The 15,610-nt window shown below is 42.7% G+C and overlaps 2 protein-coding genes across 2 annotated transcripts in view; one reads left to right on the top strand and one right to left on the bottom strand.

The window, feature by feature from the left end:
- naalad2 (N-acetylated alpha-linked acidic dipeptidase 2) overlaps positions 1–15,610 on the top strand; it is a 22,128-nt gene continuing 6,518 nt past the window's right edge. The window contains exons 1-21 of the mRNA XM_030108326.1: positions 1–151; positions 2,510–2,621; positions 3,223–3,409; positions 4,825–4,926; positions 5,011–5,133; positions 5,348–5,428; positions 5,561–5,666; positions 5,739–5,832; positions 5,927–6,025; positions 6,610–6,695; positions 7,344–7,463; positions 7,556–7,638; positions 7,732–7,795; positions 7,907–7,974; positions 8,093–8,184; positions 8,770–8,860; positions 9,086–9,350; positions 9,441–9,522; positions 9,630–9,722; positions 9,971–10,168; positions 15,052–15,059. Of these exons, the coding sequence (XP_029964186.1) occupies positions 70–151; positions 2,510–2,621; positions 3,223–3,409; positions 4,825–4,926; positions 5,011–5,133; positions 5,348–5,428; positions 5,561–5,666; positions 5,739–5,832; positions 5,927–6,025; positions 6,610–6,695; positions 7,344–7,463; positions 7,556–7,638; positions 7,732–7,795; positions 7,907–7,974; positions 8,093–8,184; positions 8,770–8,860; positions 9,086–9,350; positions 9,441–9,522; positions 9,630–9,722; positions 9,971–10,160 (2,220 nt within the window). The 5' untranslated portion in view covers positions 1–69 and the 3' untranslated portion in view covers positions 10,161–10,168; positions 15,052–15,059. The remainder of the gene's footprint in view (positions 152–2,509; positions 2,622–3,222; positions 3,410–4,824; positions 4,927–5,010; positions 5,134–5,347; positions 5,429–5,560; positions 5,667–5,738; positions 5,833–5,926; positions 6,026–6,609; positions 6,696–7,343; positions 7,464–7,555; positions 7,639–7,731; positions 7,796–7,906; positions 7,975–8,092; positions 8,185–8,769; positions 8,861–9,085; positions 9,351–9,440; positions 9,523–9,629; positions 9,723–9,970; positions 10,169–15,051; positions 15,060–15,610) is intronic.
- Positions 10,298–15,610, bottom strand: part of nlrc3l (NLR family, CARD domain containing 3-like) — a 7,787-nt gene continuing 2,474 nt past the window's right edge. Inside the window, exons 5-12 of the mRNA XM_030108324.1 lie at positions 15,436–15,583; positions 15,112–15,204; positions 14,187–14,539; positions 13,256–13,465; positions 12,789–12,964; positions 12,399–12,672; positions 11,972–12,181; positions 10,298–11,229 (exon numbers count right to left, since the gene is read on the bottom strand). Of these exons, the coding sequence (XP_029964184.1) occupies positions 10,846–11,229; positions 11,972–12,181; positions 12,399–12,672; positions 12,789–12,964; positions 13,256–13,465; positions 14,187–14,539; positions 15,112–15,204; positions 15,436–15,583 (1,848 nt within the window). The 3' untranslated portion in view covers positions 10,298–10,845. The remainder of the gene's footprint in view (positions 11,230–11,971; positions 12,182–12,398; positions 12,673–12,788; positions 12,965–13,255; positions 13,466–14,186; positions 14,540–15,111; positions 15,205–15,435; positions 15,584–15,610) is intronic.

Below are 15,610 nucleotides of genomic sequence, written 5' to 3' on the forward strand. Positions count from 1 at the left end.
TCTCTGCATGCTTGTTCTGCTGCTGAGCCAGTCGCTGTTTGGAGAAGTCTGGACCGTGCAGCTTCAGAAATGAAGAGGGAGAGAAAGCTACTTCACTGGATCTCCTGGATTGTGTTGGTGACAGCGCTGTTCTTTCTGGGCTTCATCTTAGGTAAGGCATGGGAACACAAGAGAAACTTGAACTGGAAGTGAATGCATGCTCTGCTGTTGGTTTGAAAGACCCCTGTCTGTCTCTTGGGAACTCTAATGAAAGCAAAGGAATAGTTGACCACTTGATACATCGAACAAAACAGAACAAGACTGTATGCGTTCCCAGAAGCTGTTGGGGAAAACATTTTTTGAGCATGAAATCTAGTTAGTGTTTTATAATGACGTAAGTTTCTTGATTTGTTATGTCTGTTCACTTGAGACTTGAGGCCAGCCTTATCCTCCAGTGATCAATTTAACATGGATAATGAATTAGGCCCCGGGCAACACTGAAGTTTTTATTTACACTTGTAGCTATTGTGCAGTCGGTCACTTCTCACATACATTTGTGTTGCCTCCAACTGCAGAGTAAACAGCCCCTGTAGTGTTTACAACAGCTTATTTCCATAAATGATCCGTCAGGTGTGTCTTCATCACTTTAAAACAACTTCTGTAAAAAAGCAGGACAAGACATTACTATGAAAATAAGAATGAGTTTTCATTTAATGATTGTGCAGTGGGTTGAATGTTCGCTGTGCTGTTGTGAGTTCGAGTCCAGGCTGGGTCTTCTTGCATGATGCTGTTTCAACTTCTCCATCGGTTTTCCTCTGATTTCCTCCTACAAAGACAAATTGTGGATTCTAAGTGTCTCTAAATTGTCCTTAGCTGTGAATGTGTGTGTGATTGTCTGTGTCTCTCTTTGTGGAATGGCCATTGTGTATGCTAGGATTGGCTCCACCCACTTCACAATATAAAGGTATTAGTACCCAAACAATCCTGTCAGAATTTGTAATGCAGGCAGCTGTGGGTCAGTTGGTAGAACTAGTCATCTCTAAATTGGAAAGTTGCAGGTTTCATCCCCACATCTGTTCACATGTGAGAGGGCCCTTAAGCAAGACACTGAACTCCAAACTGTTCCCAGTGAGTGGATAGACTGATATCTAAATTTGTTCTCAAAATATATTACTGTAGAGTCCGGGGCATTCATAGATTTGTTTCATATGAACAGGATGTAAATCTACAGGAAATACAGTATTATAATAATAATGCATTGGTTTTATATAGCGCTTTTCAGGACACTCAAAGACGCTTTACATTGCATTATTCATTCACACCATACTGGGTGGTGGTAAGCTACTACTGTAGCCACAGCTGCCCTGGGGAAGACTGACGGAAGCGAGGCTGCCAATCTGCGCCATCGGCCCCTCCGACCACCACCAACCACTCACTCTCACAGCTTTCATACTAGGCAAGGTGGGTGAAGTGTCTTGCCCAAGGACACAACGACAGTTTTACGCCTGCGGGAGCGGGGATCAAACCGCCAACCTTCCGGTTATAAGACGACCTGCTCTACCAACTGAGCTACTGTCGCCCCACTTAATTATTATTGTTTCACAACTCAATGCAAACATGACAGATTATGGCACAACACCACACACACCATAATCATTGTGCAGCATCACGTCTTCGAGCTGAGTTGGGCCACAGGACTTCATCTCCATCGCAGGTAATATTGTCCCTGACGGATCCATGGCAGATCCAACCTCTGAAGGCCTCCACAGGCACGCCCTCACAGGCCAGGTCCACAGCCCTCGGAAGGTTCTCTCTTATGTAAGGTTGGTGGTCATACACCTTAGACAGCCATGACGAGGAAAACTCCTCTATGCGGCTGAGGAAAGGTGAGTAGGGTGGCAGACGGACACTGAGGAATCATTGGTTGATGTTAAGTCATTTTGTAATCTGGCTCGTTCGATGTAAATTAACATGGTCCCAAAACAGGACGACCTGCAGGCCACTGAGCAACACAGCATGTTCACCCTCCGTACTGTGAGCATGCATGTGCACATACTCGTCAGTTAAGTATATCACTGCTGTTGTTTTAGGAAAGACCGGTTTACAAACCATTAAAGAAAACTCTACGTTTGTGGTTGGAGGAATTATTTTCACATGGAGAAGCAGGAGGGAATATGTTCATTTTGCAAAGAATGAATGTTTGTGTGGAGTAGACCTGAGTTGTGTGTGAGGTGCAGTTTATCACCACTTTGACATATTCCACAGGTCCGTGTTCACAGCAGGTTGACACTTGCTTTCCAGAAACACAATCACTCGTAAAATCTAATCCGGCTGTTAAAAGTGGACAGAATTGGGAACGACTCTCTTTTAAACTACAGTGTGTGTTCAGGATGTTCTGGATGCTGTTTGATTGGCATCACACAGTTGTTTAGTTGTTTCTAATGTTAATACTGTTCATTAAACAGGTGAAAATTCATCCCTCAGACACTGCTGTAAAATAAGGGAAATACTCAGTGTGTGTTTGTTGCAGGCTGGTTTGCAAAGTCCACACGAGGAAAGAACGAAACCCGCGAAGCTTCCAGTCGGCATTTGAAGGAGTTTCTGGATGAAATGCAGACGGACCACATCAGAGAGCACCTCAGGTAACGACTCAACATGAATACAGTAACACCGCATTCTTTAAAACAAAAAGATAAGATAGCCAGATTAGCTGTTATCCCTTTGAAATGGCTTTTTGCGTGGTCATTGTTTGCATTCAGTGGGGTTCTTGGAGGGTGTCACAGTTGCAGGATTCAAAGGCTGTAGTGATGCAAACACTTTTTTGTGAAACACAAACAGCTCTAACTCCTCATTTGCACAGCAATCCTCTTCAGGATGCTAAAACCCGATCAAGACTCATCCTTAACCTCAGAAATCCCACTGACTCACTGGAAATGTGAAATGTGCCGGAAGCCAAAAACTACACAAAACTTTCCCGTCGAAGTCAAGTTGAACCTCTCCTTCAACACTCAGAATTTCTTAAAAAAATGTGACTTACACCCACAATGTTTTCGTGAAGACATACAACACATTCAAGATGCTATCGAGAGATAAGGGAAGACTCATGGCTCAGTCCTTCTAAAGCAGTGTTGGCATCGTTTATTGCATTTCTCCTGCTCTTCTCAGCTTTCAAACTGTGTCTCATACCTATGTGACCATATTGTGTGTTTCTGCTATTTGTGCACATCCACATCCGCTCCACAGGAAATTCACACGTCTCCCCCACCTGGCCGGCACAGAGCAGAACCTGAAGTACGCAGAGCAGATCCGGACCGAGTGGCTGCAGTTTGGACTGGACTCAGTGGAGACGGTGCCCTACGATGTTCTGCTGTCCTATCCGAACAAATCACAGCCAAATTACATCTCCATAGTGGATCATCTCGGCAATGAGGTACAGAACTCGTCACGAGAAGACCATGCATACAAAACTTTTACAAATAAATATATTTATATGATTTAAAAAAAAGCTATTCAGACAGCCTTAATGTTTGTGTTTGGTGGATGGACTTTATCTCGATGCCTTATGTTACCGTCAGTGAGTCACATTCACCCATTCACACACGTCTTGCTTGTGGGGATTATCCAAGTAAAAGAGAAAAGGTTCCCAACCTTGAACCGAGAACAACATGCCAGGGCGCAGTGACGGGAGTCACAGGCTGCGGTGCGACCGCTGCCACTTTGTGTTGCTCTTTTACCTACCTGTACTCATATCAGCAGGTTTTACACACTCGTCTCAGGTCATGCTGCAAAACAAGCTTGTAAGTCATGATGCTGTATTGAGTCAGTCAAAAGGCAAGAAAAGCTCCAAAGTGTGTAATGTTTGCCCAAAAGACCAAATTTAGATCACTGCAGAAAAAGGAAAAAAAAAAGAGTCAAAGAGTCGCTGAACTGACTCAACAGACCCACAAAAGAGGATATACACACAAATGTGTGCTGTAGGGAAAACATTTTCCATTTCTTTTTATATATTTTGTATCAGGTCTATAAATATAGCAAACATACTATATTTAAGGGCCTCAAAACTTCCCATGATGCATCATGAAATGTAGATTTCACACCTCAGCCACTGCAATAGTAACGTGATGATTTTCAAACTATTGTATAGGAGTTGTATTTATTTAACTTTATAAAACATGAGTGTAAACTTACTCCATAAACAATACAAATAATTGTATCATGTTATTGTGAATGATTAATTATGTCATTGTGTTTACAAGAAACATGAAGTTCTTCTTCTGGCTGCAGTTTTTCTGGTGTGAAGGGGTGAATGTGACTTTGATTGTTTTTCCTGTAATGGAGTGGTGACCTGAGCAGTGAGAGAAGTGGTCTCTCAGTGTTTATGATCTGTGTCAACGACTCTTCGAAAAAGTGAAAAAACTAAGAACGAAATGAAGCTTGCAATATCTTGTGATGAAAAAGGATGAAAAAAAGGTTTGAAACTAACGACCATGAAAGGTCAGAAGAAGACAAGCTTCTTTCAGTCTTCAAGGCCGAACTGCAGCCTCACTCAGCCGTGTCCAAGTCACTTTTATAAAGGCTTGATGTGAGATGAAACATCTGACAGTGGTTACTGTTACAAACAAGACGAAACAAGAGAAACCAGTGCAGTGTTTACTCAGCCATGCTGGTTAAAAACAAGGTTTTAGCAGGAAATGACTCAAGAAACAACACAAAGATGATCTCATTGTCAATCCAGACGAAAACTCAAACACAAGAATATATAGAGAAGAAAGAAAAATGTGATATTGATAGATTTATCTGATTCAGTCACGCTTCATCTCATCTTTTATTTTTAATTTTTTTTAGGTTTTTAACACTTCCCTGGCCGAGCCAGTTCCCGAGGGTTATGAGGATGTTTCTGACATTGTCCCGCCATACAACGCCTTCTCTGCTAAAGGACACCCTGAGGTGCAAACATGCACACACACATATATATAATCACACAAAAAAGCAAACACCCGACACGTTTCCACTGCATGGTGCGCTCCACAGGGGGATCTGGTGTACGTGAACTACGGTCGGACAGAAGACTTCTTCCACTTGAAGAAGATGAACGTCAGTGTGACCGGGACGATTGTGATTATGAGATATGGGAAAATTTTCAGAGGCAATAAGGTACGAGACATTCCCTCGATTCAGGGTGCAGTGTTTACATTTCAGCATCTTAACAAACCTGTCTTTTGTTTGCTCTGTAACTGTCCTGTGTTGCAAACTGATTTGGGATCCTTTAGTGTTTAATGGCCTTAAGAATCATCAGGTTTACTCTTTGCATCTCTGTGAAGATTTGCTATGATAACAGTGATAATCATCTGACCCACATTTGCCCCAGGTGAAGAATGCCCAGTCAGCTGGAGCGGTCGGGATCATTCTGTTCTCTGACCCATCGGATTACTCTGCTAATGGAACCAAGGCAAGAGTTTGAACCGGCTTTTTTACACCGTTACTGACAAACGAAAGTAGAAGATTCAACAGCTTGATCAATAAGTTGTATGACTCCTGTAAACAAACGCAGCAAATGAATTTGAAAGTTATTTGAACACAGGCTTACCCCGACGGCTGGAACTTGCCCAGCGGAGGAGTGCAGAGAGGAAATGTTCTCAACCTGAATGGAGCCGGAGATCCACTGACGCCAGGGTACCCCGCTAAAGGTCAGTCTGTCAACGTGGTGAATAAAGCCCGACTCAGTGTCGGTAACACGGCCACTGTCTCATCACTTACAGAATACACCTACAGGCTCAGCATGGAGGATGGAGTCGGACTTCCTAAGATCCCCGTGCATCCAGTCTGTGCTGACGATGCCGTGAACTTGCTGAAGTACGACCGTTTGTTTTTTTTTTAACACACCAGTTCTGCATCTCCTTAAAATATGCAATTTATTGCAACAAGTGAATCATTTACACTTCAACAGGCACATGGGGGGCCCGGCTCCACCCAGCAATTGGAAAGGGGGGCTGAGTGTCTCCTACAGGATTGGTCCCGGCTTTCTGGACGGCTTTTCTAAAAACCGGCAAGTGCTTTTCTCCAGACATCATTCTGCAGGTCGCCGGCGATCACTTGATGTCCCCATCCGTGTCTCTCCTTGGCCACTTCGCCGCTGTCTTCGCTGCTTGCTTTAGTCTTTACGTTCTCTTTCTGCTTTTGCTGCTCTTGTTCAGAGGGTTTGACCCAGTGGCAAACAGCCAACTGAGGCACAAAGGAGGCCCTTGTGGCTCCTGTGTGTGACACACAGGACACACACAGTCAAGGCATGTTGTGGCACTCTTTTTTTTTTCTTTTTTTCTTTTGCTCTTGAACCGTTTGGTGGACTTTTTCTTAAAGCTGAATTTTAATTGTGGTTAAATTTGGAAAAGTTCAGTTTGAAAGCCTTGTCGCTTCTATTTTTAAAAATGTATTTAATGCTTTTAAAAAAAACGGCATTGATGGCTTCTCAGATCAGAATTATTTTATGGTAAAAGAAAGAAGTTTTTCCGTTTCCTGTCCCCAAAATTCTCCTTTTACATTCCCTTGAATACAGCATTGCTTATCTGCTAAAACATTTGTACATCTTTGTATTTCTGAGACTGTCACTCATCCCCTGAATGTCTATTTCAGGACGGTGCGTATGAACATCCACACAAACAACCGAGTCACCAGGATCTATAACGTCATTGGAAGGATTCACGGAGCTCTGGAGCCAGGTACAAGAAGCAAACGGTTAAAGATCAATACAAATGGTCATTCAGAGGAATGGGATTGATCAAGACTAACAATGAGTTTAAATGTGATTAACTAAAAACACACACACATATGGCTCTTTAACAATTGTGGATGAGTTGATTTATGCTGCATCTACCAACCTGGTTTATGTTGCATTTAGCAAATTTAGGATCTCATAATTTTGGTGGCCTTCAGCCACTCCATCGTTTAAGCAGGTTCTTTTCATTTTAGCCACATTTGTTTTGCTGCTTTGTTTACTTTTGCCTATAAATGTTTCAGCTTTTGTAGCCTGTATTTTTCGAAATGTTTTTAGTCAAATTGAGGATTTTTTTCCTTTCAAAGTAAATGATGTTTCCCTCCCTCTTTTTTAATTGTCCTTTGTAAGAGGAGTTAGGTTGAAAACTCAACATTTGTTAACTTGACTTAAAACAACATATAATCTGCTTTGAAACAATTTAGAAACAAATCATTGTTGTTGTTTATGTTAGAGACAAATGCTGTGGTTGTGGGCTTTATCTCTCCACTTGAACCAAAACTCACTGTTGTGTTCAAAACTGAAATGATGAAACAAATACTAAAACGGTCTCGTTTTCTCTGTTTCATGATGATTTGTTGATGGGTTTGTGCAGACAGGTATGTGATTCTGGGGGGGCACCGTGACGCCTGGGTGTTTGGAGGAATCGATCCCATGTCGGGGGCTGCAGTCGTCCACGAGATTGTCAGGAGTGCAGGCAGGCTGCTGAGCAAAGGTGAGACTTTGAACAGTACGTAAAATACTGGATCGGCATTATCAACGACGTTCTAAGGCTATATGTGTGTGTGCGTGTGTGTGTGTGTGCAGGCTGGAGACCCAGGAGGACTATAATCTTTGCCAGCTGGGATGCTGAGGAGTTTGGACTTCTGGGATCTACAGAATGGGCAGAGGTGCCACACATCCAACAGCAAACACATGCAGCACACACTCTTATGGACACGCTCACACACTGACTTCCCCACCACCACGATCCTTCTCAACAGGACAACGCCAAACTGCTGCAGGAGAGAGCTGTGGCCTACATCAACGCAGACTCTGCCATAGAGGGTGAGCACGCTCAGTTTAATCCATTTCTTTAATACCTAATTTATCCACACTGGAGTCTCAGGATTTCCAGTATTATCAGAAAAAGATAAAATGCGTGTTTTTCAATTTCAGGGATGTATACTCTGAGAGTGGACTGCACGCCGTCTCTGCACACGCTGGTGTACGATCTCACTAAGCAGGTGAGATGGATATGCAGTATGCAAACAACGTGACTCAGGGAAGAAAAAAATATATACATTTCATGAATTCTCTTATGTGGTACTTTTCTCTCCTTCCACTGTGAATGTTTCTATATAGATAGCCAGCCCAGAAGAAGGGGAAGAGGCAGTTTCTCTTTACGAGAGTTGGCACAAGAGAGACAACTGGACAAATGACCGCGATGCGCCCAGGTGCAAAGACACACAGCCCTGAAGCAACCATAAAAAGAGCCATAAAGATGGGCAAGATTAAAGTTCAATAAAACCACAACAATAAAGACAGCGAGAAAGAAAAACAGCACACTTAATGGTGAACATGGCACGACACAACCAAAACCAAATTTAGTTTCTAATCTTTCAATCCATTACAACAGTTACCCAGTTCTTCTATCTTGTGTGTCTTGTGTTTGTGTAACTGTTTGCTGTTAAAACCATTTTTTTTTTTTAGCAAATCAATTAAACAGTAAGTTGGGTAACACTTTACTTTAAGCACCCAGTATAAAACACTATAAGTAGTTATAAACACTCATAAATGATCACAATGCTTTATAACTCACTATACAGCATAGGATTAGGGTTAGGGTTAGGTCCTGGCATTGTGATCATCTATGAATGTTTATAACTATAGCTACACGTGTTATAATGGCATTATAATGCTTTATAAATGTACTTATGTGTTATACATGGGGGCTTCAAATATAGTGTTACTGTAAGTTTTTTTTTTTTTTTTTAACACATCTCTAAATGGATCTTTCCTCTTTTTCTGGCTCACTGAAGGATCAGTAAACTTGGCTCAGGCAGTGATTTCGAGGCCTATTTCATTCGTCTGGGAATAGCAGCAGGCAGAGCCAGATACACCAAGAATAAGGTGAGACAACACTTGTTATCCACCTCAACGTGCTTCATATTCAATTGTTTCACTGCACAGTTTTCAATGTAATGTAATTTGGAGTGTTTTGATGGTTTGAATGTTAGTTTCCCATGTGTTTACACGTCTTTGTATTCGAAAAATCATAGTTTGTTTGTTTTTTTGCAGTGGTTTGATTTAACCGTGAGAAAGTGAGCATCTCTAAGTTTGTGTGCTTCCATTCAGAAATTAGAGCAATACAGCAGCTACCCAGTGTATCACAGCGTGTACGAAACCTTTGAGGTCGTGGAGAAGTTCTACGACCCGTCCTTCAGGAGGCTCCGGGCGGTGGCCCAGGTGAGAGGGGGGCTCATCTTCCTACTGGCCGACTCCCAGCTGCTCCCTCTGGATGTCAACCAGTACGCAGACTCCCTGCGGAAATACACACAGAGCATCTCGCAGCTGGCACAGAGCCATCCAGAAGGGATGGAGATGTACGAGGTGTCGTTCGGTGAGTCCATGGCGAGCGTCAGAAACCATCCAGAGGGTGCCGTGCGCATTACTCGATTACATTTCTTTTTATTTTCTTTTTAATTTACAGACTCCCTGTTCTCTGCAGTGCAGAATTTCACGGATGCAGCCAGAGATTTCCACAGTCGTCTTCAGTCACTTAACAGAGAAAAGTACGTGTTTTAATTCGGTCCTGTTTACTTAAGTGTGTGTTCAGTGCGAGTGTGAGAAGAAGCCGATGTAATTGCACTTACTCTGTGTGTGTGTGTGTGCTGGTCAGCCCTCTGCAGGTCCGTGTCATGAACGATCAGCTCATGTATCTGGAGAGAGCCTTCATAGATCCTCTGGGCCTTCCCAGCAGGCCCTTCTACAGGTCAGCAGCTCACATCTTCACTACAAATTACTGTCAGATCAGGTTTAAAGGTCCTTGATTAGAGTTTTCACAGCTAAATGACACAATTTAATTTGAATTCGGTTTGCAGCTAAAACATAGAAGACATCTTTTTATTTTGACAGCGCTTGTTTTAAGAATTATGGACAAACAATTTGATGTGAAATATCTCCAGTAAATTCCTTCACGTAACAACCCCCGACCCTCTTGTCGTCTCTCCTCTGATGCAGGCATGTGATTTTTGCTCCCAGCAGCCACAATAAATACGCAGGAGAGTCTTTCCCTGGGATCTATGATGCATTGTTTGACATTGAGAACTCAGCTGACCCACAGAAAGCCTGGGAAGAAGTGAAGCGGCAAATCAGCATAGCGGCGTTCACGGTCCACGCTGCCGCCATGACCCTGAGACCACCTGCATGATCCCGAGAGCCAAACACTGAACGGCACTGTTTCCGTGTTGAATCAGAATTTTCAGCTACCTGCAATGATCACCGCAAATATACTAGCAATGTTCCATTGTTTTGTTGTTTGGACTTTGTAATAATTGGCACAAAAACTGCAAATAAATCAAATCAGTGTTTCATTTTTAAAATAAAATATAAAACAAAAGCAGCTGACAACTTTACAGAACTGACAGCACAGAAAACTCATGAACAACTGTGTGAGCACACACAAAACCAATCACATGAAAATGATCCGTTAAATGAATACATTTCCTGTATCATACTGTTTGTCACTAACTTACAGCCCCACATCAGAATACACCCAAATCAATACTCAAAGCAGCTGTTTAAGGTTTCGGAAGGTAAGGCACATGGATATAAATGAAAAAAAGAAAGTAAAATAAATTTGGTTAAATGTGTCCTCAAACACGAGAGAAAACGGACAACCTCGGAGAAAACCCACCATGGCAAGAGAGGCGTGACACACATAAGAAGCGCTAAAATGTAAGATTGTTCCTGAAATACAGGAAGCACAAAGCATTCTGACTTTTATTTCAGTGATTGTGAGAAGAACAGCTCAGTTTTTAATCGGTAAAGATAAGATATACCAAGACCAAGAGATATTTCCTTTTCTGTAGATCACGGTAGAGTCTGACTTCTACTCAACTGTCTTCCTGAGTCATCTCTCTCAGACACTCCTTCAGATTTTCCAGCCGGTCTTCTGGAGCGTTCTGGATGGCCTTCTTCAGCGTGTGCTCCGCCTTCTTCAGTCCACTTATCTTGGCGATGCTGTGGGGGTACATGTAGCCGCAGAGCTGCTGATCGTGGACGTCCACGTTCAGCAGTCCGCAGAGGAAGCGCAGGAACATGTCGTAGTGGCCCAGCCTGGAGTTCAGGGTTCGTGCCAGGGCGCACTGGAGCAGACTGTCTGGTGATTTGGGTTGACTTATAAAGGCGAGCATGCTGGACACGCCGATTCCCGACTCCAGAACGTTCTTGGACTCGAGGCGGAACGTGAGGAAAACATACAGAGCAGCCAGGAACTCCTGCAGGAGAGGACACAGACATTTTTTTGCATGTGTGTGTGTGTTATCTCCCTTTATCATGAAAGTTTTCTCCAACTCGACAAAAACTACATGTTTCTTCTTCAAATTCTCATCCCATGAGCCCGTGATTGTGCAGAATGCAATTACTTGATATAAGCTGAATATATATTTGAAAAAAGTATCAATTTCACTTTTTTTCTTCAATTAAAGTTAAAAAGAAAATGTCTGGGTTTTGAAATATCAAGCACAAAGTAAAAACCTAAATTTATTCACTATCCTTTTAATACTCAATGCTTTTTATGAGGCATCTTCAACTTTTCTTCTGGTGGTAACAGTTAAATTACATCCATAGATACACCAGCTTCAGATCTTCTGAAACAAATCATGATTCACATAAAGTGTAGTTTTACTTTGTAAATATAAGGTAGCCAGCCAGACTACACTTTAAATAAAGTCCTATGAATGCATCTGAAAGTTTTAATCTGTTAGAATGATTAAGTATTATTGTGAAAGTCTTGGCTCTCAGTTGTAATCGATTTGAACATTTGATCAGCATTAAATTCAACTGTTGCAGCTTCCTTTCACTGTAATCTGAAACTTCCTAGACTTTGAGGGAAAAAAACAAGGCGGTCTTCAGACTGGTCGGAGTAGAAAGTACAGATGTGTGTAAAGGTTTTCCCCAAAAAACACAAAAAAGCAAGATAATGATAATGAACGCGATGAGAAACAGAAGATGTTTTACCTGAAATGCGTAGTGGATAAAGCAGAAGCGTCTCCGTCCTCCATCAGCGGGCAGCTCAGTGCACATCCCAGACAGCACCGTCACCTCCGTGAGATCCAAGTGGTACGGCTCCAAGTCTTCTTTAGAGAACACCCGAACTTCTCTCTCCAGCATCTTCAAAGCCATCTTCCCCATCTGCAAGAGCAGTTTCTTGTCGTCTTCTGACCAGGTCTGGGAGGAGGTGCAAGTTAAAGAGTGGCGTCACCATGTGGACGGATGTCAATGCTTTGTCTTCACTTGACACGTCAAATCTACTTCACTTGGAACTGTTGAAAATATTGCTCGTCTGAGTTAATACCAAAAAACTGAACAACCATTATTATGTATCATTGAATGAAACTCCTGACACTCCTCGTGTGAACACACATCTGCTCCACATGATGCTCACCACCATGGGCTGAAACTGTCCGTAGTAGAACTGCAGCCGGCGATTCATCTGGACCAGCATGAGGCTGACGTAGAAAAGCGTTAATCTGGGCCGACGATGCCCGAAGTCCCGGTAGCCGTAGCACTGCTTGTACACGGCGAACACGATCCAGCAGACGAAGGGGTGCCGAGCGAGTCTGACCAGGGCCGGCAGGCGCCTGAAGTACGCCACGATCTTGCGTCCGAGTTCTTCGTCATGAGTCTGCTGCATCAGGTAAATGTCTTTCACCTCGTCACTGGAAACCAATCAATTACAAAAAAAAAAGAGAAAAAAAAAAAACTTAAGTTTACCACAGACAACACACAAATACTCCATCACACACACACGCTCCTGGTTGATCATCCCACACACCTAAATCCTTGGTGTTCAGTGAGAATGTCTATGAACTTCGCCGGTATTTGAGAGACCGCCGCCCGCCGGCCCAGGATCCACTTGCGGGCGCCAGGAAACATATCGCCTCGAATGATGTTCACCACCAGGTCATCAGGATGTGCTTTAGTGTGAAGGTCTTTTACTACAGGAGCGTTCTAGTGAGAGAAACAAGCAAAACCACAAGGTTGGATTCCTCCAAACAGTATTTTGGTTGTAACGATTGTTCTTTTGACACTGGGATTAGCATGTCGTTGGAGACGTTTTCACAGCCTCTAGATTAACGTCTGCATGACTTGCAGTCAGAAAATAAAAAGCTATATCAATGATTGATTAACAATTACAAACTAAGGTTAGGGAAGTAACTAGCGAGTGTTTTCAAGAGTTGTTAACTACACTTCAAAAAGCTGTCTCGGTGACTCGGGTGTGGACGCGCGGCGTGGAAATACCTCCCAGTCCAGAGAACCACGGTAACAATCGAATCCGTCCATGATGAGGAGAAAGCTCTCGGTCTCGTTCTCCAGGTAAGTTATTTGTTTGTAGTCGGGATACCAAAATTGGAACACATCCATCATGGACACCTTGTCAGTATCGATCAATTTTCTTTCACGAACACCCCACAACTTGGGGAAAGACAGTTTGATGACAAACTGTATGTCCTGAGAAATAACGAGAAAAGGGAAATCTATGAAGGCAAAATCAACACACGCACACAACTCCACATACTGTGTGCCAAACTGGTGCAACGCTACATGAAACTAGAACACAAATTACGTCCGTTGACAATGAACCCTGTCACGGTAGCTTGTCGGCAAGTGGGGTAAATAGATTTAGTATATTTAGACTGGAAAATAGGCCATGAGCAAAGGGTCTCTGCTTCTCTGACTTCAAGCGACCTGAATGAAAATGTTTTCCTGTGATAAGCAATAAGCGTAGCGTCTTTACAGACACACCCACTTCACTCTAATCCCTCCCTTCCAGCTGGTCAAAAACATTTTTCTCATTCTTTTCACAAATTAAATTCCGGCTTTATATCTACACTTGGTTACAGAACAAACTGTTTCGAGAGATTTTTTCTATATATTTTTCAGTGTATAAAAATCAAACACAGGTCCTTTTGCTGGGCTGTTTTAAGTTTGTTTCCTCTCTAGTTGCTTGTTAGTTACTTCTTTAACATTGTCCAGTATAAAAAAAAAAACACCAAAAGTATTCAGTAGTGAAATTAAGGCACATAATTAAAAAAAAAAAAAAATTAAAAAAATTAAAAAAAAAATAACTTATCATCAGGACATTTACTATCGGTAATCGTTTTTTCAACGCTATGTAGAATGTGTTATGGTTATTTCTCACTGAAAGTGATAAACTTTCTTCATTTCTCACCCTGTTTGCTTTCTCTTCAGCCCAGTCCAGTGCGAATTTCGCCACAGACACTGACATGCCAGTTCCCGGCAGCCCCGTGGTGACCACCGTCCGGACCGGCGTGCCGTCCCTCTTCCGTAATCTGAACAGGTTGCTCACGCTGACAAACGTGTCAGCGCTGGGCAGCGGGTAGAATGGCGGAGGGGGGTTCCGCAACTCGTGGGAGGGGTCAACTCCTCCACGACCATCTGTAGAAAGCTCCGGCTCCATGTAGATTTTTCGTAGCATATTTTGGCCTCCAGCTCTGACAACGCCCTCATGGATGACACAGTGTTTTCTCCTATAATACGCCCTCAGACTGTGACGGGTCAGCACTGGTGAGAAAGAAGCACACAGACGACGGGAAAGCAGTGGTATGAATCACACTGACAACCTGCTAAAACACACAAATATGTATGTATATATTCCAGATTACAATGATAATCTTTGAAAATCACTATCTTTATTCCTACTTTTGCACCTTAATGGAATAATGAAGAATGTTGCACGGGGCAGCAGCAGCAGCACAGTAAGGCTAACGCTGCAATTATTCAGTTGAAACCTCTTCAGGTTAAAAAGAAAGAAAGAAATGGAATGTGCTCCCGGCAAAGGTTCAAAAAGGTCGCTTAAGGTCTGTTATTTCAATGGTTTGCACTAAAAAAAAAAAAGGGCACAAATGTGTGACTTGTATCCGATTGCTGATATTTAACTGACCAAACTGGAGTCAAATCTAACCGTGTGTAACTGAAATGAGTCGGACACTCCTGTTTTTGAAAGGAGGAGGAAGGAAATTTGAGCATGACAACCATTTCTTGAAATATGAGGCATAAAATCACCAGAGTGGAAGGTACAAAAGTGCTTGGGAGAATCCAGAGTACGAGCGTTAAACCAGGTTTTGCTCACTCACCTCTCTTGCACATATTTTGCAGCTCCTCTGCTTTTTCTTCATTCTTGACCAGTTCTAGGCAGCGTATAGTTTGCAGTAGGGACTCATCCCGGCCTGCACCACAGGAATTTTCAGACAAAACAAAATTAGCATAAATTTACAGGCGAACGAGTATCAGCCCGTACGCACTGGGTCAAACAATTCAACTCAATTCCCAACTATTACAATTCAGGAAAACAAATGCCAATTTTTAAAAGTCAGAAAACGTGTTCTTTAAACATTTGGTGTTTAATGAGTCTGTATGAACTCCCGAGGCCAACATGAATCAACAGCAGGGTTTCTCACCGAGAACCTCGATGGTCTTGTCCACAAAGTTAAGAACGTCGTCGTCCATCACATCCTCCCTTGTTATCTTTGGTTCCCACTGGCGAAATGTAGTCTTAAAATCATAAAATTGCCTCGAGGTGAGCCCAGATAGAATACTCTGAATACTCTTCGGAGAGAGAACAAAAACACAAAA

This window comes from Salarias fasciatus, chromosome 14 (assembly GCF_902148845.1).
Source record: "Salarias fasciatus chromosome 14, fSalaFa1.1, whole genome shotgun sequence".
In the NCBI taxonomy this organism is placed as follows: Eukaryota; Metazoa; Chordata; class Actinopteri; order Blenniiformes; family Blenniidae; genus Salarias; species Salarias fasciatus.